We start from the raw sequence: 25,508 nt of genomic DNA, 5'->3' as shown, positions 1-25,508 counted from the left end.
ATCAAAACGCGCCCCTTGACAAAGTTCAAAACTAAATATATTTCAGTACCTATTGACGTTTCCTGCCTTAAATTTATGCAAATAGATGCTTGGAGACCAGGTCTAACATTAGCTCTTCTCTCTTGCAAGGGCCTAACCCTTTCACTAACTCTAAACCTCAGCTTACTGTTAATAAAAAGCACTGTACTCAAGAGTGCCTTCTCCTCCAGCTCTAACTTTAGCTCCACAACCCTAATCCTGATCACAGTAATGATTCTGTTGCAAATCACAAGAGGGTGTGAAAGTAGTTTGAGAACTAGACTCCATGTCCCAGTATAAGCACTTGTTACTCAGTGAAAGTCCATAGATAACTGTTCTTTAACCTCAGCGAGTCTCAAACTCCAGCCTACTATAACTCAGACTTTAAATAGGAGATCCTGCCGTTCACCAGCTTCCTGCTCTTCATATGCCGACAACATTCAAAGAGCTCATTGTAACTGAAGCCTAGGATTGACTCTTGGCTCTTTTAAGTCCAAACCATAACCTCAGTTGTAACCCTACACCTAGGATTCAGATACTACTATATGATTTGAAAGACCAGTTTTTCACTTGATAATACAAGTTAAAAAAATTTTTTTTTAAAAACTGCCTGTTCAGTCCATTTCCTAAAACTAGCTTGTATCCATTTTGCTTCCCCCATGAAAACTAATTCTGTCCCACAATAAAAATCCTAAAATCAGAACTGATAATTTGGCTGACAATACATGAAGAGCTTCTGCTGCTTAATTAGTTCTGCAATGCTGCTGACAGTAATTACAGCTTTTTTTGTGTCAATAACTAAGTCAGCATCCCTCAAAAAAGATTCAGGGCCTTATTTGCCTTTTAGTTATGTCACTTCTGCATCACTGTAATTTCACTGGTAACAGCAGAATTACCCTTGATTTACACTAATGTAAGTGAAAGAAGAATCAGATGTATAGGCAGCAGTAGCAAATGTGGGCAGTTCTTGGGAGATTGTTTTTGCAGTCACATTTCTGATTGTGAGCCTATTTGAAAAATATGCATCTAAAAATACTAGCATGTGGAGGTGTAATGTGTCAGTACAATAAAACAAACACTGGATCCCTACATAGCATTAAGCAGAGCCCTGTATAAACTACACAGCTGGCTTCAGAACTTGCCTTTCTAACCGTCAGCAACTAAATTCCAGAGGAATACGCTTGCTCTTTACTGCAGGTGTTGGAGGTGAACAAACGAACAAATTTGTACAACGGACACCAAAATACATATATATATATATATATATGTTTACCTCAGTTGATGATCTGTTCCAGTTCCTTTAAAATGAAATAAAATAAAATATAAAGTAAAATAAAGGAAAAATATACAGATGAATGAATTCTAGAAAACAATTAGAGAACTGGAGGGGAATCAACTACTTGTATCTTTTAGCAGATACGCCAATTATGGGAAAGCTCAAACTGGATCTCCTTGGGCTGAATTTGACTCTGACTCGTCCTGCTGTAAATCCAAAGTCCACTGAATTCAATGTAATTTACAACGCGTAGGTCAGTGAAGATGTTATACAGCAGTCTTATTATTAAATGGTTCAGGACTGTGCTTAACAAGAATTGTGATGAGGTACAATCTGTGATTAATACAGCTATGCTGGCAACATTTCTTATTGTGGTTAACATTACAAAGGCAAAACGACACTTTGCTGGTAGCTCGGATGAATCGCCAGCAAAGCAGTTCCAGTGGTTCATCCTGGGAATGCTTCGCTGGTACCACACGGTTGTGAATTTATCAGGGAGGCGGATAATAGATACTTTATGTCACGGAGCTGTATCTCTAAGCTGTTTGGGCAAACTTAGCAGGTTCACTGCTTCAGACCTTCACCATTAACACCACTGCTAGAATGACCCCACAGCATCCTGGTATGTTTATGCTGCCACAGCAGTTCCTGTATAGGCTTGTCCCTGTGCTCAGCCAAGTACCGTGTGAATTCCAATAGCTTGGGGGTAGGTTTGCTAAATTCCACTCACTTAAAAAGTCTGTCAATTAATTTGTCTTAGATTTGATATTCCAGCTAAATAATTCCAGTAGAGAGTAAAAGAATTAAGAATGTAAAGAATTATAACAAATGATGTTATGTACTTATAATGCCTTAAATGATCTTTCCAACCTATTAATTTTCTTTCTGTTGCGATGTTGCTTATTACTATTTATATCCATTTTGGTCCATTTCATTGTTCTGCATTGTAATGCTATGCTGTTTGAGTTTCAAGTACTGAAGGAGAAAATTTAGACTGCCCCATTCTTTCCTCATCATTAGATTTTAAAAATTAATTTAAAATTTTTTTTTATTAATTCATTGAATTAAAATAAGTTGTGAGGTGTTATAGGATCATTTCCATGCCCACTAGATATGATAAAACCTAGAAGACAAAACAAGAACCCAAACATGTACTTCACCCAAGTGTACCTCGCCTCATCCCACCTATCATTAAGCACTTAACTGATGTGACTAAATGAGGAACCTATACTATTTTGAACCAGGACTTGGATTTGGAGACTTTGGTCACTAATCTCCTGCATTTAGGTAAAATAAATCTGAACTCTGGTAACAAATGCTCCAAACACGAGCACTTTAAAGGAGACAGAATCCAAAATTAATGGCTTACCCTTATTTTGCCACTGTCCACACATCGAGAGAAGGATTCCTGAGCAGAACTGGATTGGTTTTGTTGAAACAGAAATAGCACCTGAGTAAAATGTGTACGGGTGGGAGGACCTAATCAGTTTACATCCCAGAGCACTAGCCGTGGGGGTAAATGAAAAGAGAAACAGCAAAGTTTATTTGCGGAGGTGTCCTGAGAATGATCTGACTACTTGCACTGGTACCTTTCAGAAAGGTCTCTTGTCTGTGAATTCTCATAAAATCTAGCCTTAGGCTACACAACATCCAATCAATTGTTGATGGGTTAACTATTTTCCTGGAAAAATATGTTAGAGGTATTGCTATCATGTATGTAACACCAGAGAACAGGCAGGTCCAACATGATTAGAACTTTACATTTTGATAACAACAGCTGATCACTTCAGCCAAGAGAAACAGATCAGTGTGGTATGTTGAGCCCCACCGCAGAAATCTGAGCTCCAGGATATCAATTTAATGCTGCTGGCCTGGAAATAAACTGTCCTGACATTCACTGCTTCTCGTATTAACCTTTCCCTCCTTACATGAAGGCATGCTCATCAGTGCCATTTACTGCCAATTGACAGACAAGAATTGGTATCATTGCACTTGGAGTTAGCTGAACGTGCTGCAGCACCTCAAGTTATTGTGATCAAAGTATATTTTGACCTTCTGGTAAAAGTCCTTGACTAGAGGCGTTACACACAGATGCACGGAGCTGCTGGAAATTCCTCAAGCCACTGGAGCAGCCTGGAAAACTTAAAACTAAAAAAGCATTAAACTCCCTTATTTGTTTCTACAGACTACCACGGACATATTTTTCTTTGTCATTCTCAAGGCCCATCTGCATCTTAGCATGATTCACAGAAAACATCTTAATAGGTTTGGGTTTTTTCTAGTTTCCTCTTCTTGGGGAAAGATGGGGTTTGTTGTCTTTTGTTTTGTTTTCTCACAGATATTACATCCTGTGCCATCTCCCAAGACTGCATTGGTTTGGGGATATCAGGATATTGCTGAGTGGGCTGCACCTACAAGAAAGAAGAATGATCATGATTCATTTCCAATTGCATGTAACAAGACAGATTCCACAGGCAAGGTATTCCACCCTCTTTTTCTTCACTGATTTTGTATGTTCATTGGTGTCCTTTCTGCCTGCTCATCCAAATGGAGCAGGGTATTGCTGTGTCCTGCCCCTCAACCTGTCCAAAACCAGCAGCAGCACATCATTACTTTTCAAGAATGTACAAAGGTCTCTTACCAGCATTTAGAGAAGGCAAATAAAGCTTCTGTCTGTACTCCAGACCTCCTGGGCAGCGTGAGATCATCGGTATTGGCAAGGAGACAGTTTAGCATAGATGACAAGCTATGTGTTTACTGCATATGGATTACACGTGATTATACAAAAATCAAAGGCAGGCATTAAGCCTAATTGAGGGAAAAAGTACATTTCTGCGCAAAAGGGTAAGCAGTTAGAACCATCTGCCACTGTGCCTGGGACTCAGTGTTGATGAGGGAAGGGAGGATGCTGTTCCTTGGACAGCTTCTTCAGAAGCTAGTACTAGCGGATCAAGGAGCAGTCTATACCCAGTTAGCTCTGACAATGCATTTCTCAGGCTGTGTTGGATAAACTTGTATGTTTGAAGCAACAGTGTGGTCAACCGTGGCAACTGTGCACACCGTGGTCTTCTGTGCACAATCAGTCTGTGTCAGGAATCTGCTTCCTTTTGCCTCAAATCCTACAATGACAAAAGGCAGGCAAGGCAAGGCCATCCTAGATGCTAACAAAGCTCTGCAGAGACTTACCTGAACATTATCTGTAACAATAAAGGATGAGGTTCTTTTTTGGAGCTTCAGAGTATAAAAAGGACCTGTCTGTAAGAATATAAATAATTGTAATAGCCCGTAGTGTAAATGAGAAGGAAAGCCCCCCTTTTTGAATAAGCATCCGTTAATTCTTGGACTCTCTGCTCCTTTTCTTATTCTAATAACCACACATTTCACCTTGTTATGGCTGAACTCACACCTTTTCAAGAGATAGGCCTTATTTCCTTAACATTACTACTTAGAATAAAAACTTTGTAGAAGCAATAACATTCTATCACCTTCCCAACACGACTATTTTTCACTCAAGTCTGACCACTGCTTAACCTGCATCAGCCAAATCTTCCCTTCTAATCTTCCCTTGGCTATCCTGTTCTCCAAGGCATATTCTTACCTATACCAAGACTGTGGATTTCAGCACTGGAATGAAATGATTCTTGAGTCCTAGAACGATCAGTTTGTCTTTTGACTCCTGAGCTCTCAGTGTCAGTACTTGACTGTGTGACAGGTGATCCTGTTCTCTCTTTTTTGTGTACTATTTCTCCATCTCTCCCTTTCTAACAGGCACGCATTATTAGGGAGACATATTAAACCTTTTCTTATTTTGGATGTGCTAAATAAAACTAGCCAGAAGAAATTTGGTATTGTTCCTTTTTGTCATTTTTTTGGTCAGTAATGAGGCTCTTAAGGTTTATACTGAATTTCTTGCCCTTCAGAGCAGAGTAAATTAAATTAGCTGTTGCCTGGTCGGTAAGACAGTCTGTGAGATACCCTGTGGAGAGGATTTGAGAGCCTGCGGTATCGCAGAGCTATGGTGGAGCTGGGAGTAGGAATTAAAGGAGGCAGCTGAGTCATGAGATGCACAGCAAGCCACCTTCCTAATTTCCTCCCAGACACACACTGAATCAGCATTAACCTGAAAAGCCTATTTTTCAGACTTTGCCTTTTGGGAACAAGGTTTTGAAAACTACAGTTAAGCTCCATAATACTATCCGTATTTTAGTATTTAATGCAAATGAATTCAACCACTTGGCATGTAAACCGTCTCTCAGCCCCCTGATACCCAAAGTGGTTTACTCAGAAATGGCACACTTAAGTGATCACAGGCTTATAAAGATATATAAATAGGGTTTAAAACCTTGATATGTTCACAAGTCCAAAGGATATTATGACATATCTCATGGAACTGGGTACTCCATACGAAATATTAGACCATGTAATGACTTAATACCCAACGCTTTTAGATGTGTAACATACTTTTAAAATAAATAGCAAATACATAAAATGATTACACAGCTGATACTATTTAAAAATAGTAGCATACTGAATCCTGCTAGGAAAACACCAGGAAAAATATGGGCTATTTCAGCATTCTGAAATCAGATGCATTTTTCTAAATATTTAATGGAGTTAGTTGCTAGTAAAGAAGCATACATTACATGGTTTCACTATATTGTGCGATGACATTAATACACAAAGTATCAGCACAAAACTTGAGGATGAAATCTACTCAGTGTAAAAACAATTATGTTATTGAAGCCACAAAAAGACTGAAATCAGCACATCTATATGATAACAGGAATGAATGTATTTTGTATAGGAGACCAGAAATTCAAACAAAATACAGGAAGAACCAGACTGTAAGACACTTTCAGTAGAAAACAAAAATTAAACTATAGTCACAGTCTGGAAATGTCTTCATTTAAAAACAAACAAACAAACAAACAAACAAAAACCAAACCAAACCAACATTTAGTACCCTGATTTCTACATTATTTGTCTCTCTTTTTTCCCGATAGTCCCATCACCATGATAATTGAGTGCTTCCATCTGCTAATGGATGGCAGTTAACATCCAGACCAGATATTAGGAAGAATTCCCTAATTGGATAGTTAGCGAAACACTGGAGGCAACTAACTGAAAAGCTGTTGAATCTCCTCTATTACGGCTTTTCATGAAGAGGCAACATTCTGCCTTTGTGCTTGGAGATGGACTAAATGATCTATTGAAGTGCTTCCCAGCCTCGCATTTCTGTGATTCTGACTTGGAATAGCAATTTGGTCTGAACTTAAATTATTTGCTTAATGCAGAAGAAAGTTCAAGTCAGTTGCCTTATGACAACTTCAGCTGACAAACACTCAGAAGGACTTTAACCTCCCAACAGTGTCTCACCTTTATGACATTGTACATTTTCTGGTAGCAGAAGAGGCAGAACATACTATTATTGTCAAGAGAACAGATATAACTAGCAGATTTTTGAGGCAGTTACACCCTGATAAATTGCAATTTAATGACGAGCCATGACATCACACTCGCATCACACCCATATGTGAACTGCTGATCTCCAAGAAAAACCTGAGTCAACAGACACTAACAAACCTTAAAAATGGTTTCTGGGTAGAGGCCCTTCCCTGCTTCTTTTCCAGCCTTATTGTAATTTCTGATTTCCCATCCTCTAACTGGTATTTTTCCATACAAGTGGAGTCCTCAGCTCTATGTGAACCAGTCCACACGAACCTCTGGACAGTAGAAGTGGTCACAAAGCACCTGTCCGTTTTCCCTCTGAAATAACACTAAACTAATGCTTTGCAGAGGTGGTTGGGTTTGGAGCCTTTCTTCATGGTTTCTAGCACAAAAATTGCAGCTCTTGACAACTTGACACAAGGATCCATTAATGACATTTTAAAGAATACGAGTCCTGCTGCTCGGGAAATAAAATTATGATCTAGATAATCTAATGTGCCCCTGTATTCTCAGTTAGATGCGGTCATCTTAATTTGGTTAAGTCCATTGTGGAATGACATGGAAGAGATAACTGTGTGCCAGTGATGGTTGCCAGGTTATGGTGGAGGGTGTCAATGGAGTAAATCACCTCTGCAGATTATTTTGAAGATTATACTGGCTTTCAGAGTCCAGAGGCTGATTTTGGGTGTAAGAAACCCTCACAGGCCAAAGCGTAAAGGGAGAAGATGCAAATGAGCATAAGGTTATAAGAGGAGACTCAGTTTCTGGGACTTGACATTTAATTTTTAGTGATTCTTCTTTAACATCTGACTTCGGGTCTTTCTCACGTGTACTTTCTCAGTGCCTCTTCACAGGGCTCGTTCTGTGAAAGTTAACAGTGATAATGCAAATGTTGAGATGCTTAGATTAGAAGCGTTATAAAAATTAGTATTATAGTAATGTGACTCCCCTTTCGGTAATTATAACTTAATTAATACAAATAATTGCAGCAGTGACTGTACTTGTGGTCCTTACTGATACTGAAATTTGTACCCGAGACCCAACAGACCACTTCCCACGAAAGCATCTTGCCTTACAGCAGAAACGTGGTGGGGTTTTGCCCCCAGAGCGCGAAGGGACACGAAAAAGGGACCATTTTTCCGAGAATCCGGGGGGGGGGCGGGGAGAGCCATTCTCGGGGTTGCTCCGAGGCCGGGCCGGCCCCGCCGGCAGACACCCGCCCTGGGGAGGGCACCCATCGCTATGACTACCTTAGCAGCTCGCCAGGAGCCCGGGGCGGGGGGGTGGCGGCGGAAATGTCACCTAATGCCCGGCGGCGAGTGGCACGGGGGGGGCGGCGGCTCCTCCCCCGGCCCCGCCCCCTCCGCGAGCCCCGCCCGCCCCGAGCGGCACCGCGGGAGGGGGGTAGCCTGAGTCACGTGACGGTGCCAACATGGCGGCGCCGTGGCGGTGGCGCGGTGGCGGCTGCTGAGGGAGGCGCGTCTCTTCCGGGTGATGGGGCCGCGGCGCGGCCGCAGGCTCTGAGCGCCGGCCCCGGCCGCCCCCGCCCCGCCATGCAGCCCCCGGCCCGCGAGCAGGACGCCCGCACCAAGAGCATGTTTGTGTCGCGGGCCCTGGAGAAGATCTTGGCGGAGAAGGAGGCGAAGCGGCCCCCGCACGGACAGCTGCGGAGAGCCTGCCAGGTGGCGCTGGGTGAGTCCGCCCGCACGGCCCGGCCCGGCCCGCGGGTCCCCCCCGCCGCCGGGACGGCCCGGGGCGGGCAGAGGGCAGCGCTGGCGGCGGCGGGAGGTAGACCCTGCTGGCCCGGTCCGGTGGGGGCGGGAGGCGGTGTCACCGGCGCCCCCGCCCCGGGTGTGCCCTCCGCCACGCCGGGTCCCCGGCGGGATGCGGGGGAGCGCCAGGCCCCCGGCTGCGGGGCTGCCGGCGGGGCCCTGGTCGGGCTCTGGACTTTGGGATGGGGGGAAAGTTGTCTCTCTAACACGAGAGGTGCAAATACGGGGGGACAGACCCCACAAATCTCTTTTATTAAGTTCTAATCTCGGTATGAAATAAAAGGGGTTTGAGTTTGTCACTTTAGAACCAATTTTGAGAAAACGAATTATAGGCTTTTAAACTAGGAAGCAGGCTGTTTAAGGCCCTGGACTCATGGAGCGTCAAATCTTCGAGGGCTAGTCATCTTCTGACACCCTGTCTCCAGTTCAGGGCTGGACTGGCTAAAAACTGTTAGCAGTGTAGCCAAATACATGCAATGTCTGTGGTGTCTTGCGGAACTGAAAATACTTTTTGTGAAGTTGGTGGACTGGTCCTGAAATCTCCCGCAAGTACAAATCGATGATATAGGTCTCTGTGTTAAAGTTCTGAAAACAGATGGTGTATCACGAAGGGCAGAAAATAAGCTGGGTGAAGCAGTATAGCTCTTACAGTTGGAGTTCGCTGTGGCCTTTCTTATTCTGCAGAGGTGACATATCTCTTACAGTTTTGTTTGCTTTCCTTTAATTGGGGAATTGACTTACTGTATTCAGAGCAGAAGAAAAGAGTATGTAAGGAAACTGGCCAGATGCAAGTTCTGTCAAATGCATTGTGAAAGCAACCTTGAAAAATAGCTGTCATTTTTATCTTCCTTTCCACAGCTTCAGGAAATTTGTAGGAGCTAATTGTAGTGGTGGTATATCCAAAGAAGGGGAGCCAGATCGAAGGGTATTTTATTATTTTTTAAAGTTGACTTTGTGAGTAATAGTGTAACACATGTGGCCCCCGGACATTAGAGACTACTTTTCCTGCTTACTTCCTTTTCCTGATTTCTTCCCGAACTCCCCCAGCATTCACCCAACTCGGTTACAGGACAGGGAACCTGTTTTTCTGCTATGTAAATATATTGAGAGGGTGAGAAAGGGAACTTTCTTGAAAGATTACTGGTGAAGGTCTTTATGTTTACTGACACATCAAAGATAATGATTTTGGGGGGTGGGTACTGTGCGATAGCCATCTATTAGCATTTGCATGTTGGATTATAACTATTCGATGTCTGTATATTTTAAGGTACAGTATGTTTGAAGTTAGGTAATGCTTGTGATGATGGACTTTTTTTTTTTTTTTTTTTTTTGCTAATCTTGTTTGGAAAAAAAGCGCATGTACTTTCTGAGACTAAAGCAGAGGTCAGCATGAAAAGATAACCTTCTGTTGCCCAACCGTCCTGCCCTAGCAGGTCCTTGATTACTGCACTAAAGGATCTCTGCTATATTTGGTGAATGTTGCTGCATTATTTTAAGTTAACAACATGAATGTGGTTTCTTATTTACATCTGATTTTTTTTCCCCCAACCTTAATTCTGTTTAGGTTAAGCTCTTTTTCACACAAATGGAAAAATCACTTTTATTTACATTTACTGAAGTTATCTAATATAAAGAGTAGGACTTCAATTTCAAAAGTGTTAGCTTAATTATCAAGCCCTGTGCAGTAGTGACTATGCTAGGAAACATGGGAAGAACATTACTTGCAGTCTGAGGAATTCAGGCCAAACTTTGTAATCTACGCGAACAGTTACGGATGAAAGAAGCTTCAGTGTTTTTAATAATAATAAAAAAGTCCAGTTAACTCTGTGTAAAATTAATTCTAATTGAAAGAAATGTAGAGTTAACTCTATGGAACTGGTAATTGTGTCAGCTGTGATCTTTTTTCTTTTCTCCATGTCATACTTCGAATAGTCCCTTTTGACGTCTCACTAAATTCCATTTGCTGTGCTGTCTTATTTATACAGTGGTCTTTTTAATGGAGCCTTGAGGTACTGTACCATTTATAAACCAGTCGACACAGGCATGGGTTATGTGTAAATGTTATCTGCTCTTGGTACTAGGGAAGTCTATGACACATCTTTTTTCTAAATAGAGAGCAACTGGTGTATTCTACAACCACCTAATATAAATTAACCTGCAACTATTTCTAAAACTTCCTCTGTAGTGTTACTTCAGTACTATTTCTGTTAATTACATCTGCTTTAAGCTTTTTGTTTGGTGAGACAGAGGAGTATATTTCTTACTGTGGGAATGATGCTTTTGTTTTCTTTTACATGAGTTCTTTATTGTTTTGAATGTGTTCAACTCTTGAGAACTTAAGTAAATTACTACTGAAAATTGCTGTCATTCTTATGTAGGAAATATAGGTATTCTTATGTAGGAAATACAGATATTCTTACATTCTAATTTTAATCTGTTCTAATCATTTTAATCGTTCTAATTCTAAACTGTTCTTACCCTGTTTGTCTCTTCCTTTCCCAGTAATATACCCTTCACTGGACTAACACTGTGCAGTTTTGGACTGCAAAATACCGTCATGGATTTGTAGAAATTAGAAGTAACATAGGCTCAGATAGCACGTAAACACAAGAAGTGTGGAAGGAACAAAACCAGTTCCCAGTGGTGTTCTTTGGGGTGGTTGGCTTTTTTTTTTTTGCTCTGTCCGCCCTTCCTTTGAAATCTACAGTGTTCGTGTTGAGTAAGCAGAGTTTGAATAGATTCCTTCATTCAGTCTCTTTCTTCATCAGTAGGTGTAACGGTTGTATCCCGTACTCTTGTTGCCAGTAGGCCCCAGGAGAGATTGGGAGAAATGGACGTTTTTAAACAGAGAAGCTGTTCTGCTCTGCTTTAGAAAACTGTGTTTTTTAAGAAAACTTGTTTTCGACAGACAGCCAGTGTATTGTATAAAAATAGTTGCTTAATAAGCATTTACATGGAGCTCTAGGTACACATGGTTCTTAGTAAATCTGCTGAAATAATCTCTATCCGAAAAACTTACAGGGGGATGCAGACAGTATGTATCACAGTAGTTCTTGTTGATCTAATGCTAATTGTGTGCCTGGGTCTCTCATATAAACTATTACTCTTGCCCTCTTAGGGCTGTTTTTAATGACATGCTGTGCAGCCAACCTGGTTATATGACCTTCATTAATTGCCTAGGCACCTCCAGGTACATATCTTTGAGCTTTGTAAACACCAGAATTTGTTTAGTTAGCTCGTTAATGAGTTTTAAAAAAATCATCTCTTAAACCATGCCTTCACTTAGGAATCTAGTTGTGTGTTTAAGAAGTCTCTGGGTATAAGTGACAGATGTCTAAAATAAGGTTGCGTTTCTTAGTTTAGTAGCCTCTTGGCTAGCATGTTTTGAGAATGCCGGCGCAGAGAGGAGATAGTCTGGCTTTGTTGTGGCAGACTTTTCTAAAGGGTTCTCTGTAGATCGATAGAACCAATAAATGCAGGGTTTGGGGTTTTTTTATTTAAGGCAGCCTGGAATTAGGTAATGCTGTAGACTTTACCAGGTTGCGGGGGGAGGAAGCTTTTGCTGCTGCTCCACGTGTTTGTATTGGCACTGCTGTCCGGTGTTCTGGCAAGCTATGGGAAGACATTGCTTGTGTCCTTGTGCTAACACAAGCTATGCCATTTTCTGCACAGGAACTAGTTTGCTTCCACTAGGACAAACTTGACAATACATTAACATAGGCTGCATCTAATTGCAGGCAGGCAGTGGTTTCCTCCATTTTAATATATAGTTTTCAATACAAACAAACTTCAACCATCCACCTAACGTAGAACGGTAGATACTCTGAGAATGAGCTTCGTCCTGCTCTTATTATGGCCAGAAGCTCGGGAAGAAATTGCTGCAAGGCCTTGCTTGTTATTCCAGTTGTGTTGCCTGGTAGGAATGCTGAGAGGCTTGCTCTGAGTGGGCAGCACGCACAGTGCCCCGAGTTGGAGGTGTTTCTGACTGAAGTAGATGCGATGTACGCTGGTACGTTCCTGGCCTTGAAAGCAGCGGGTAGCTCTAGTACCAAAAGCACCGAGTGAGGGGTCCGTGTTGTGCTGCGATGACCAGACCTTGACCAGAATTCAGACTGTTCAGTAGCTGTGGAAGGGAATGGAGCTGTGCCCCTTAGTCCTGTGACTGGAGGAGGAGAGTGGCAATGGCAGTAGGTTTCTGGAAGCTGGCTGTGCCTGTCTGGGGCTTGGCAAGCTCTTCATGGCGACAGACTTCAATTAGGCAACAATTTCTGTTTCGCTCACTTTTGGTGGTCAGACCACCAAATGAGCGCTTCAAATGTGGAGATTTCCAAACTGTTTTTATGCAATCAGTAGCAGAGGCATGCCTGTAACTTGCTTTTGTCCTTTCATTTATTCTTTTCTGCCAGCATTATCTATTGAAAAACTCTTGTGGTGCAGATGTTTTTATATGGCTTTAGAAAAGCCTTTGTATAATAAAATTGTGGGGAACTTGGTCAGGCCTTGGTTAGATTTATTATTTTTTTAAAATTTATGGAGTATTTCTCAGAGTGAAATTGTCATTGCTCTAATATGGGACTCTATCCTTAAGTATTTTTCCAATGCAAGATATAATATAACTATCAGTAAAGATGGGCATGATCATATCTCCTAAAATCTTCCTGAAGTTTTGATACAGAACTTTTTTTGCTATGCTGCTTTGCTAACAAACAATTTGGAAGGGGCAAGTGATCTCTCTGAAAGAAAGAAATTATTTCAGTGGGATATAGAGATTTGGAAAAAAATAGCATTACTTGGTTACACCCTAGATGTGGAAGTGGGCTGAGAATAACATATGCTGACAATGACACTGTTTTTCTTGTACAGTATTAAATTTTACAAAATTGGTTATTTCTTATCAACAGTCTCCGTTGTGTTGACTCTCCTTACCAGTTGAAGCCTGAAGTGTTAGGGGATGACAACGCTGGGTTTGCACTGTCGCAGAGCTGCAAAGTTACTTCTAATTCTGAAATCCCAGGCACATGGGGTATGCGCTTGGCTCTGCTCATTGCCTTGCCGCTGGCTTGTGCAGTCCTTTCAAACTACCGGGCATGGTTGTTTGCATGATGGTTGTGGTTAGAAAATGTTGGGTTTCTGAGCAGAGCCATGACGCGTTGGGGTCTGTGACTCCTCAGTTTTTCTGCTGTCTGTTCTTTTGCTGACTATAGGGTGGATAATGTTCGTTCAGGTCTTGTTACGTCACTTATTGCTAATGGATGTCATACTGCTGACTGTGTTGACTTTCATTAACGAGAGTATGGCAGACAGAATAGCGAGTCCCAATCCTGGATGTAGTTTATCATCACTCACTGCTTGTAGTTACACAGGTGTCCTCTGCATTTTGCTTCCTTTTCCCCTATAAAATAGGCATAGTAGTGTTACAAAATAGGCATACTCTGCAAGGATTAATTCTTGTAATATTCAGTGAAAAACAGGACTATGCAAAAACCTGTAATACTTGTTTGTTGCAGTCCTTGTTCGTTAGTATGTTTTGTGTATTGATGTATTGTGTATTGATGGGGCAGAAGGCATTATTGAGGTTCACAGACAGCACTGAAATCCTCTGAACATCTAATCCCAAACAGTGGTGCCCCTCCAGAGTTGTGGAGAACAAGTATTGAGTGAATGATCCATTTCTGGTAACTTCGCAATTGAAACAAGTTTGTAGACGTGATAATTTCCAGGCGTGTATGAGACAGGGTGAGATGGACAGGACTCCATGGGGTGTTACAAATGATTGTAGCTGTACAGCCTTATCGTGTGTGCTATTTTTGATATATTTTGTCAGTGTTCACAGTATGTGCTTATGCCGCGTCTGGTGTAGTGCAGTTCTGGTCTGGATTGTGCTTCATGGTGATATGTTAGAAATCCTCAAAAAGCCATACTAGGATCTTTGGGATTTGCTGCTGCTTTCAATAGAAATGAGAAAGACATGCTCCCCTCTCCCGCCCCCCATTAATTTTTATGGAAAGCTCCCTAAAAGTATGATTTTTTTTTTTTTAAAAAAAAAAAAGCTCTGCTGGCAAAATGACAGCATGCATTTAAGATTTATCTCTTGGGAGTTTGTTTGTCAGCTGATCTCATATTGTGAGGTTTAACAAAAGCAGGCTAACTAGCATTGTAGTTAACAGGAAGGTCTGATGCATTGAACTAATGGTTTGTGCAGTGGCTTAAAGACTTCTGCAGACTTGAGCTCTCTCTGATGTAGGCTTACGCTTCAATAAAAATTGCGTACTATACTGGTGTTTCTTTTGTTGACAATGTTTGGAAAAAATTAGCTTTTTCATGTAGAAGTTGAGAGATATGTCTTCCAATAAATGGTGTAACTGTCTCTGATCTCTGAAGCTGAAGATGTTACAGGAAAGGAATAGCAAATAGTGAAGTGTAAGACTGCTGGTTTGAAACAGCTTTGCTTTATTACATTTTCCTTATCTGTGTTATTGATAATGATAACTTCTGTTGTGTTAAATGCTTTGATTTTTTTCTTTCTTTCTTCCAGATGAAATAAAAGCAGAGCTGGAAAAGCAAAGGTAAATTATTAATTGCTGTAATCTATGCCAGAAAACAGCAAGTGGAATAATTTGATAGTGGAAATGTAAGAGTGTATATACATTATGGCAACGAATTTGTGAATACCCAGTTATACATCTTTCTGCCAAAAACATTATATGGCCCACGTGTTCCAGTTACACAATGACAGTTGGTATGAGTACTCAAACCGTAACTGTCTCTGAATTTCACTATGAAAAAATTGCAAAACTTCTAAAAGGTGCTAGTTTTTCATTGCTCTTTACTGGGCTTAATATAGCCTGACAGGAAATCATGAAGAGCAGTTGGTACCCTCTGGTTCATAGTATAGGCTCTTAACTATGTAGATCAAGAATACAAATTTAAATATTACTTAAATCCAAATTTTAAAATACTTTTCCAGCACTGTGCTATGACTTAAAATGAGCCCCCAATGTGTTTCTCTTTGCTTAGTATTCCTCATATGGGCCCTGTTTAGTTAATTCATAACAACTTTGATAGATTTATCACTTAAGTTGTGTAGGAGTTCCACAATATTTCAGGTAGTGGGACAGTGTTGGAGTGTAGTGAGGGAAGAGTTAAGTTGAAGAATATATGAAAAAGATCAGATGCAATATTGATTTTTAAAGAAAATTGAACTTTCTTTAACAAAGTGTGTGTGAGAGAGACTTGCATTGCATTTGTATGCTGCTATGTACTATTCAGCTTTAAATTTAGAAAAGGAGGAAGTGCAGTTTGCTGTGCACATGTTTAGAAAAATTAATAACTCTTCTTATCTGACCTAGAGAAGGCACTGCTGCTCCCCCAAAAGCAAACTTCATTGAAGCAGATAAATATTTCCTTCCATTTGAACTGGCCTGCCAGTCAAAGTCGCCACGCATTGTCAGTACTTCACTGGATTGTTTACAGGTAACTGTTCTGTAACTTGGACAGAGGGAAATGCAGAAACATGCAGTTACAAAAAATGTTGTGTGTTGTTGGAGTGAAGAAGTAATACTGTCCTGAGTACATACAGCTGTGCCGATACCCACTAGGATTACCTAGATGCATAAACCGTGCAAAATAGGTTATCAGACTTGGCTGAAAGTGTGTCTTGTCAAAGTCAGAAATGTGTGTGGTGTTTTATAGTGAAGCAGAGCTTTATTGAAGCTCATAAACGCTTACATTATTTAGTAAAGATGTTTCATCTGTGATGCTCTACATGGAATATTTACCATGGTGTTTCTTGTGGTGCTGATGTCATGGGAGTTCAGACTCTGGAATTTTTCTACTTTCTTCCTCCTTAGATTCTTACAGAAAAAATGAATGCAACTTGAGGACAGAACCTTTCTCTTGTGAATAGGTACAAAGATTGTCTGGTTATGGTAGGAAGAAGTGGTCTGGTGGAAGAAGTTTGTATCATTTACTAATCTGTTTTGTCTAGTTGTATGAACAGTCAAGTATTTGGTAGCCAGAGTATTGATGGTGTAAAATTTTTGTGTTAAAACTGGTTAAGTGAGGTATGCTGTCTAAAATCCCCTTTTCATGATGTACTTAACTGTATTTTATTTAACAGTATATGGTTGTCTAACCTGCATTCTTTCTACCTAGAAACTCATTGCATATGGACATATCACTGGCAATGCTCCAGACAGCGGAGCTCCTGGAAAACGGCTGATTGACCGAATAGTTGAAACCATTTGCAATTGCTTCCAGGGTCCTCAAACAGATGAAGGAGTACAACTGCAGATAATTAAGGTATTTTATTTGGTTCGTTATGGTGCAATATTAATTTGCTTTCTCTGTCTTTGATTTTGTAACTGAAAAAACTTTAATGTGAAGCTCTAGTTAAAGCCTAGTTTCTCCATTTCTTATGCTGTTAGACGTGTCATTGAATTTAGGGAGGCTGTCACCAGGTCAGACTTGGTATGTGAAATGTATTTCCTCTTGGTGAAACAGAACATAAGGGAATACTTTATAAATGTTTGTCCTTCTTTCTGGGATGAACCATGGTCTGGAGACTTTGTCTTGCAGACAGCTCAATGTTCATCTCCTAGGCTAGGGATGCCCACTTTCATTAGGGCAATGAATTGCTGTCAGCCTTCAAATGAAGGCACTGTAGCTGTGATACACTATCATGGCATGTTGCTCTAGCCGGTCTGCTCTTGTGTCCATTTTCCCAGAGAGATTTGCAGTACATGTTCTCAACAAGGCATAGTAGTACCAGTGTTGTGTTTTCTAGTTCTGAAATGTACTTGGGCTAAGGTAGCTGAGGTTAGAAGTTGGTGAATCTTCTAGTAATCTAATTTGATGTCAGTGTAGACCAATTGGCCCTTTCACAGAAATTAAGCCATAGAATATAATGGTATCTGTTTCATTTGGAGGTGGAATGTCTCCCTTAGTGGAAAACTAGTTGTGATAAAACACTTCAACAGCTCAGGAGAGGACAGAGATATTTGGAAGTTCTGTTAAACTTTCTTTGATTTGAAATGTTGTTCCAGAGAATTAGAAGTTCCTTATAAAGTCTCATAAACAGATATGTGTTTCACAACAAATCCATTATTATTATGAGAGACCTGCATGAAGTGTACTGCTGCCTACTTGCTTAGATCTAATTTTCACTGTGTTATGGACTTTTTCAGGCTCTCCTCACTGCAGTAACATCTCCATATATAGAAATTCATGAAGGAACAATTCTTCAGACTGTTAGAACCTGTTACAACATCTATCTGGCCAGTAAAAATCTTATTAATCAGACAACTGCCAAAGCTACCCTTACGCAGATGTTAAATGTCATTTTTACACGCATGGAAAATCAAGCTGTATGTAACTATTACTTTTGCTCATCTCAAATGTTTAGGCTTGACAAATGAACAGAAAACTTTTTATTATTTTTAATGGGTCTCTCACTGTAGTTGGATATCTGTTGATTCGTAACTTAAAAAAAAAAATCCTGCAGTGTAGCATACTGAAGTGTACTGACTGAAATAAAATATGAAGCTTATTGCTGATAGCAAGGTTTCACACTGTAGTTTCTGCCAAATGGCTTTGTATAAACAAATGATGGGATGCTTTTAAAATAAGCTTGAAGGACATTTTTTTAATTTGACTGGTCAAGTGATTATATTTTCACTGTTTCTTGTGAACACGTGAATTCAGAAAGGAACATCAGTCACCATAGACGTGTTTTCTCTTATTGTGTTTTGTGCCTTAGATTAACTTTTTCATATTGTTTTTTCAAGATACAAGAATCCAGAGAAGTAGAAAAAACAAATCAGCAGAAATCCCAGTCTCCTGCAATTCAAGTGGTGTCCAAGTCTCCGAAGATGGGTCAGTTAAAGCACAGCTGTCAGGAGGGCAAACCCCCTGGTTCTGTAAGTGTGGAATTAACGAATGGTGAACCTGAGAGGGCAGAAAATGGAGATGTGACCTTGGAGCAGGATTTGACTCTTTCAGCATCAGGTGAACAAGGATAGGTTGTGGCTGTTGCTTTCAGTTATAATGTTTCTATTGGAAAATGCTCTTTCAGGCTATTCTGGGGAGAAGTGACTGGGGTTCTTGGCTCAAGTCCTGCTTGAATTTTCTCAGTAGTTATTCAGATTATACAGGCCACCCTTAGCTTGTCTGCAGTATTATAACCGTTGAAGAAAGGCTCCCGTTTTCACTAGAATTCTAGTACAACTATATATAGCTTATGTATATAGAATTATAATGGAATTTGACTTGATTAGGTTGATAAAGGGGAAGGAAAGGAAGAGAATAATCACGGTATGTGGGAAGTGACAGAATCACTTTGAGGTAATTGAAGTCCTGTGGTAAAAATAATGTGTGTTATGAAGAACTTATCTTGAGCATATATTGTATCCAAATTAGGAACATAGGATATTCCAAAACTAAAAGTTTGTAACAGTTGGTAAATACAAATGACAAAATCTCACAGCATTAAAAATATTAGTGCTTTGATTTAAACGATGGAAATAACAGCAATGGGAATTTTTGTATGACTTCTTGGAAATGGCTTTACAGGAAAACTATAGAAGAAAATCTGGTTTTAACCTTTCTGCCTCTATGATGTTTCTCCTTTTAATCTTCTTCCTAAATGAAACTACTAATTCAAAATTATCTCTTTCTGTGTTTCATTAGAGGAAGCAACTGACGGAGGAAAGGAAATGGTTAAAGGCATCTTGGAAGATGTGGTCACGTCAGCTGTGAAAGGTAGAAAAATCTTCTGAAGTAAACCAGATGCACGTGTATTGGCAAAATTTTGGTCCTGTGACTATAAAAGCATGGAAGCTTATTTTTTTTTTTTTCCTAAGTATCTATCAAGAACACCTACTAAGGCAGTAAGAACAGGTTTTTATTGTCTCACAGTGTTCTTCTTTTTGCTGGTAGCTGTGAAACCTAGTTTACCAGTGCTGCTTCTATCCCACTTGGTTGTAGGGCTTCACAAAGTCATGGGATAAAAAAGCTCAATAGATTATTTTAATCAGTTTTCCTCTTTTCCCTTTAGTGGCTGAAGAAAAGCAGGTAACAGAAACAGTTAAGGCTCTACCTGCGTTAGAGACTGCAGATATTGCTCTTCCTGGCTCTAGTAGTGAAAATGTACAAACAAACGGGATTCCAGATGATGGGCAATCTGTTTCCTCCACTGATAATCTGGTAAATTATTTCACTGGATGCTAACGTATATTTAGGAAAGGAGAAATGTTTTTATCATGCCAACTAATACAGTGGGATTTTGGGGAGGGAAGGGACAGAAGCTTTAATGTATGTGTCCTGCTCAGGCTTGAAAAGGAAGCAGCAACTGTTCTAAAATTGATTATGTTAATTGTATTGTAATACAGGGTGGGGGCAGAAGGGAAGAGTTGGTCAATATGTGTGAAAAGATCCAGATCACTTGTAGTCCTGTTTAGACTTAAACTTTGCCAAATGTACCATTTTTATAATCTGTAGCTAATTCTCAGAGGAGCTGTGAAATCTTCCTAATTGCTCTGTTCCTTTATCTCACTGAGGATCTAACATTGTGTTTCTTGCTTTCAAGGAAACGGATGTATCTGGACAACAAGCCGCTGCCAAATTTTCCCACGTTCTACAAAAGGATGCCTTCCTTGTGTTCAGGTCATTGTGCAAGCTGTCCATGAAACCGCTTGCTGATGGACCACCAGATCCCAAGTAATGAGATTGTATTTATTACACTGTCCTCTTCAGGTAGCTTTTGGAGACGGTTAAGTAGCTGCTGTATAGTAAAGCAGGTATTCAAAATTCACCTGTCAGGCCCTTGTTTCAATTAGCTTGATGAATCTAGGATTGAAACTTGCTTCAAATTATTAAAAAAATTAATATTTGAGGATTTTTTGTGTAATGGGCTTATTAATCTTATCAGTTGAAGTGGCCTTGACTATAGTATTTGTGAAGCTATTGATGGGGGAGTCGGGGAATGCTTCTTAGTAGCACTGAGTTGCATCTGTTATCCTGGTCTAAGATGTTAATACTCCCAGAAAATCTCAAAATTAAGATGGTAGATGTTTTCCAAAATCACTTGCAGGCTGATTTCCACCCTTCCTGCCCTGCGGCATTGAAATGAAATAAAACAGTAGTAATTTCTTCTTGGCAGCAGAAATGCTATAGTGCTCATGTTGAATACAAGTATTTATTCAGAAATACAATAAAAATATATTTAATGTTGTTTTTTTTTCCTAGATCCCATGAACTACGTTCTAAGATAGTGTCTCTGCAGCTTCTTCTCTCGGTACTGCAGAATGCTGGTCCAGTTTTCAGGACACACGAAATGTTCATCAATGCAATCAAGCAATATCTTTGTGTAGCATTATCTAAAAATGGAGTCTCTTCTGTTCCTGATGTATTTGAGCTCTCTCTTGCCATCTTTCTCACGCTGCTTTCAAATTTTAAGACCCATTTAAAAATGCAGATTGAGGTGAGAGTCTTTTTATCTATCATTTGAATGATGCTCTATTTCTCAAATGAAAATACTGCAATGATAAAAAGGCAGCTGGAACTTAGAAGTTAATGTCTTAGTTTTGTTTGCTTACTAAACTAGTATATTACTGTATGAGATGATACTCTTCATATGAGAGATGGGTATGAGATGGGTATGAGATGATACTCTTCAAGCGAAATTACTGAAGAGAAATGAATTTGTGCATTTGACATGGTTGTAACAAGTTTCAGATCATCATGTTCTTTACCTCATTTATTTTGCAGGTGTTTTTCAAAGAGATCTTCCTGAATATTCTAGAGACTTCTTCAAGCTCCTTTGAACACAAATGGATGGTGATTCAGACTTTAACTAGAATTTGTGCAGGTATTTCCATTGTTGTGAAAAGCAGTCACTTCCTCTGGCAGCAAATGAAAATTATTTTGCAGACAAATGCCAGATATAATGTTTAAGTGTGGAAAAATTAGATTTGCTCCCATAGTGCTTGGGTGAAATGTCTGGATTCATCCCCGTTGCCTGCTCCAAGTGGCAGATTCTTTTTAAAAATGCTATTACACTGAATCCTAATACTTGCATTTTCTTTTATTTTCAAGATGCCCAGTGTGTAGTCGATATTTATGTTAACTATGACTGTGATTTAAATGCTGCTAATATATTTGAACGCCTTGTAAATGATTTGTCCAAAATTGCACAAGGACGAAGTGGGCATGAGTTGGGAATGACGCCTTTACAGGTAAGAAAAACAGCTTTGAAGATAAGGTATTATTTTCTCATAAATGGTGCTGTCTGCATCATTACTGATGCTCCTAGTGGTTCGTGTTTTCTGTAACCTACTAATGTTACTTATGTTTTATTAGTTAGCTAATTTGCAATTAGGTGCTGAAGCAGTACAATTAATTTACTTGGTGATTTTGCTGCATGTTTCCATTGTGACGCTAGGCTTGTTCTGGGCTTTCTTGTTGGGCTGCCATGGGAGAGAGAATCAAATGAGTCTTCCTCTGCCTTACTCAAATGACTTTCCTTTTGGGGGTTATGAACCAGCAGTACCTTCATCTTGTTTTCTTTGCACAAACTGTTTGTGCCATATCTCCACCACAACTACTTTATTTTTAGAATTATACTTTCCTAGCCCTTAGAGGGAGAGTGGAATATAGACTGCTTTCTGAAAGAGCAGGTTTTTCTGACGTTGGCCTTGTCCTTCAGCACTGTTTTTCTAGGCCAGCCTAGCGGCTCTCAGGGCTGAAGTGAACTTGGTGCCAGTGTTGGTCTCAGAACTGACTGTACCTCACACCTTCAGTTAGAATTGTATCAGTGCTTGCTTGATTTTTTTTTTTTTTAATTTATTTTTTACCCCCTGTGGTCTTTTGATCAGAAAACAGAAGTAAAAACCAGGAGACCTGTGTTTCAGATTTTAAATAGAAATGTTTTACTGTAGAGCTAAGGTAGTGAGACACTTGTCTTGCTTGAGGAGAGATCTGACACTATAGAGGCTTACTGAATGGTCATCATGCAACAAAGGGGTTGCATTTAGTATTTAGTGTATATTGACCCTTGGTTGTACTCATCAGTTGTCAGTAGACCATCTGCCTAAAGCAGCTGGAATGTGTTGTGGTGTCACTCTGGTTATGGTTGCTTTTGGCCTGGATGTATCCAACCTAAGTAGTCAGGGGGCAGAAACTTTGTATAACCAATACATTTCCCCCTAACTGACGAACTTCCTAAGATATGAATGGTGTGATGTAATGCCTTCTAAAAACTTGTGGATATACATATATTGTTTGGGGTTTTTGATGTGGTGTTCGTTTTTATTTTTTATTATTTTTTAGGAACTAAGCCTGAGGAAAAAAGGACTTGAATGTTTGGTTTCTATTTTAAAATGTATGGTAGAATGGAGCAAAGACCTTTATGTGAACCCCAACCATCAGGCTAGCTTGGGTAAGATTGTTTCCTTATGGAGAGACTAATTTGTTTAATAAGCTTGTCCTTGTGTTTATTCACTGTTCAGGAACTATTCAGAAGTGTGGATGCCAGGTCTTTACATAATGATTTGTTTATACAAATGAAGTATTTTGCAAACAACTGTTAATGCTGTTGCAGTCACGGACTCTTCAAATGTCTGGTTCAAATAACCAGGTTCTGTTTAAGAGCTTTAGCCAGGCCATTGTCTACGCTATAAAAGTTGGCTTATGTAGAGAGGTGTGACAAATCTTGCAGTTGCTAAGTTGAAGTGCAATTTCTCCATAATTGCTGCTGATCTTCTGCCTGTTCATGGATTATTTTAGAATTGCATCAGTCTTCATGTAGTGTAGACTGCTAAAAAGTATACATGGTAAAATAAAAATACTGACTCACAAATTTCTCCTAAAAAGTTTTATAACTAAAAGCTTTTGACTGAACAGGATAAATTAAGTCTTGCCCCGTTTATAAACAGGTTCATATAAACCATCAGAACAGGAAATGGCTGAGGGTAAATGCCTTGAGAGTGGAGGGAGACGGAGCAGTGTCAGTTCCTTGGACTCCACTGTGTCGTCAGGAGTTGGAAGTGTTGGTACCCAGACTGCTGTCCCAGATGATCCTGAGCAATTTGAAGTCATAAAGCAACAAAAGGAAATAATTGAACATGGGATAGAACTGTAAGTCCAGTATGACAGGAAAATAAAAGTTCTCTAGGAAAACAAACTATGTGTACAACCATACTGCTTCTCATGGTCTTACATGCTGAAACCTGCAGGGACACTTACATATTTATCTTAATGTTGAAGACTCTTGCCTGCTGTTGTCAAAAGCTAATGCTGGAGGCTATTGTAGTTAAAAGGAATTCAGTGAAATCTTAGGTGGAGTTGGAGAGTTGTTTCACAGCTTTCATTTGTGCTGGTTCAGCCACACAAAAGTGTGTGTATACAGAGAGAAAAATTGATTTGAGCAGGCAGGCTTAGTGCTGTCTTACAGCTCTTTCACCATTTGTTGTCTTCTATTGAAACAGAGTTTGGAGAATTAAGTCATTGTCCAGCTATGCTTTATTTCTTTTTCATTAATTCGAAGATCTTTATGTTTGTAAATGCTATAAAAAGGTCTTTAACAGCAACATTCTTAACATTTCATGCAAACTCTAATATTTCACAAAGGTCAGTTTTTAAGTTAATTTCCCAGCAATAACTTTTAAGCTTATCGGCAACTGAATGTACCTTAGGAGGTATCCTATCGCAGCCTATGCTGTGATACAGTTAATACAGTTGTTGCACATTCTTTGATTATTTGTTTTTCTAACTAGAAAAAAAGACATAGACCCTAAAGCACAGAATCTTTGGTTTTGAAGGGCTCTGTAAAACTAAAACTTTATAGGTTGTGATATTTTCCAATTGTATGTCTCAATTTGCCCGTGTTTTTGTCTGAATAGGTTTAATAAAAAACCAAAGAGAGGAATACAGTATCTACAGGAGCAGGGAATGCTTGGCACTACAGCGGAAGACATTGCACAATTTTTGCACCAAGAAGAACGCCTCTGTTCTGTAAGATTACGTGCAACATAAGATAACTAATACTCTTGCCTCTGTCATCTTTTCCCCTGTCTTCTGATGACTGCATGCACTCTCTCTTTAGTTGATATTTCATTAACAGATAACTGAAAGTGTAAGAGTTCTAATGAAGATACTTAATACCAATGCTATTTTCTATTTACTTGCTGTCCCAGGCTTTTTAGTGAAGTAGCTGTGTTTACAATAAAGTGCTGAAGGGATTCCTCATAAATGGGAACATGCATTTTATCTGCATTAATGGTATCTTGCCAGCAAAGGAGTATCACGTTCTGCAGTGGCAAAGCATTCTCCTCTGCATGTGAAACTGGGCACAGTTCAGCTTTCCTTGGCAGTACAGTAATGCAGATCTCGCCTTGGGGAGCGAGGGAAGCAAGAATATGCAGACTAAAGGCATTTTCTAATGACACGGGTTTCTTGTCATCCCTCTAACGGTTGCTCTGCCTGCTCAGTGAAGCATATTGGTCTTACAAAACTGGCAGCTGTGCAATTCTTGTGCTATAAACTTTCTTGCAAAGCTGGCAGTTGGATTACACAGTAATAACTGTCTCTTGTGTTTTTAGACTCAAGTAGGGGAGTTTCTTGGGGAAAGCAACAAGTTCAACAAGGAAGTAATGTATGCCTATGTAGACCAGCTTGATTTCTGTGGAAAAGACTTTGTCTCTGCTCTACGTATATTCCTGGAAGGCTTTCGTCTGCCAGGTGAAGCCCAGAAGATCGATAGATTAATGGAGAAGTTTGCTGCTAGATATATTGAATGCAACCAACGGTAATTCAAAACCTTTGTATTGGATGAGTGCCTGAAGAATGGCCATGGTGTTTGTGGCCCCTAGGGGCAAGGTGCAACTCACAGTCGTACCAGGTCAGGAGCTTCTACAGGCTTGTATGAGGAGCAAGTCTTGTTGCTAATACTGGTGCTGAATCTCTTCAGCAGTTAGGTGAAATAGAAACTTTGGATAGAA

General features: G+C 39.9%; 1 protein-coding gene across 1 annotated transcript in view; it reads left to right on the top strand.

Annotated features, from left to right (window-relative positions):
* The first annotated feature begins 8,154 nt into the window (after positions 1–8,154).
* ARFGEF2 (ADP ribosylation factor guanine nucleotide exchange factor 2) overlaps positions 8,155–25,508 on the top strand; it is a 36,757-nt gene continuing 19,403 nt past the window's right edge. The window contains exons 1-16 of the mRNA XM_063350447.1: positions 8,155–8,434; positions 15,050–15,080; positions 15,864–15,987; positions 16,669–16,815; positions 17,700–17,879; positions 18,300–18,519; positions 19,201–19,272; positions 19,568–19,716; positions 20,099–20,229; positions 20,758–20,992; positions 21,280–21,379; positions 21,607–21,746; positions 22,840–22,948; positions 23,445–23,646; positions 24,411–24,522; positions 25,110–25,315. Of these exons, the coding sequence (XP_063206517.1) occupies positions 8,296–8,434; positions 15,050–15,080; positions 15,864–15,987; positions 16,669–16,815; positions 17,700–17,879; positions 18,300–18,519; positions 19,201–19,272; positions 19,568–19,716; positions 20,099–20,229; positions 20,758–20,992; positions 21,280–21,379; positions 21,607–21,746; positions 22,840–22,948; positions 23,445–23,646; positions 24,411–24,522; positions 25,110–25,315 (2,297 nt within the window). The 5' untranslated portion in view covers positions 8,155–8,295. The remainder of the gene's footprint in view (positions 8,435–15,049; positions 15,081–15,863; positions 15,988–16,668; positions 16,816–17,699; positions 17,880–18,299; positions 18,520–19,200; positions 19,273–19,567; positions 19,717–20,098; positions 20,230–20,757; positions 20,993–21,279; positions 21,380–21,606; positions 21,747–22,839; positions 22,949–23,444; positions 23,647–24,410; positions 24,523–25,109; positions 25,316–25,508) is intronic.

This window comes from Chroicocephalus ridibundus, chromosome 12 (genome assembly GCF_963924245.1).
Source record: "Chroicocephalus ridibundus chromosome 12, bChrRid1.1, whole genome shotgun sequence".
Classification (NCBI taxonomy): domain Eukaryota; kingdom Metazoa; phylum Chordata; class Aves; order Charadriiformes; family Laridae; genus Chroicocephalus; species Chroicocephalus ridibundus.
This window is presented reverse-complemented; position numbering and strand designations above follow the sequence as displayed.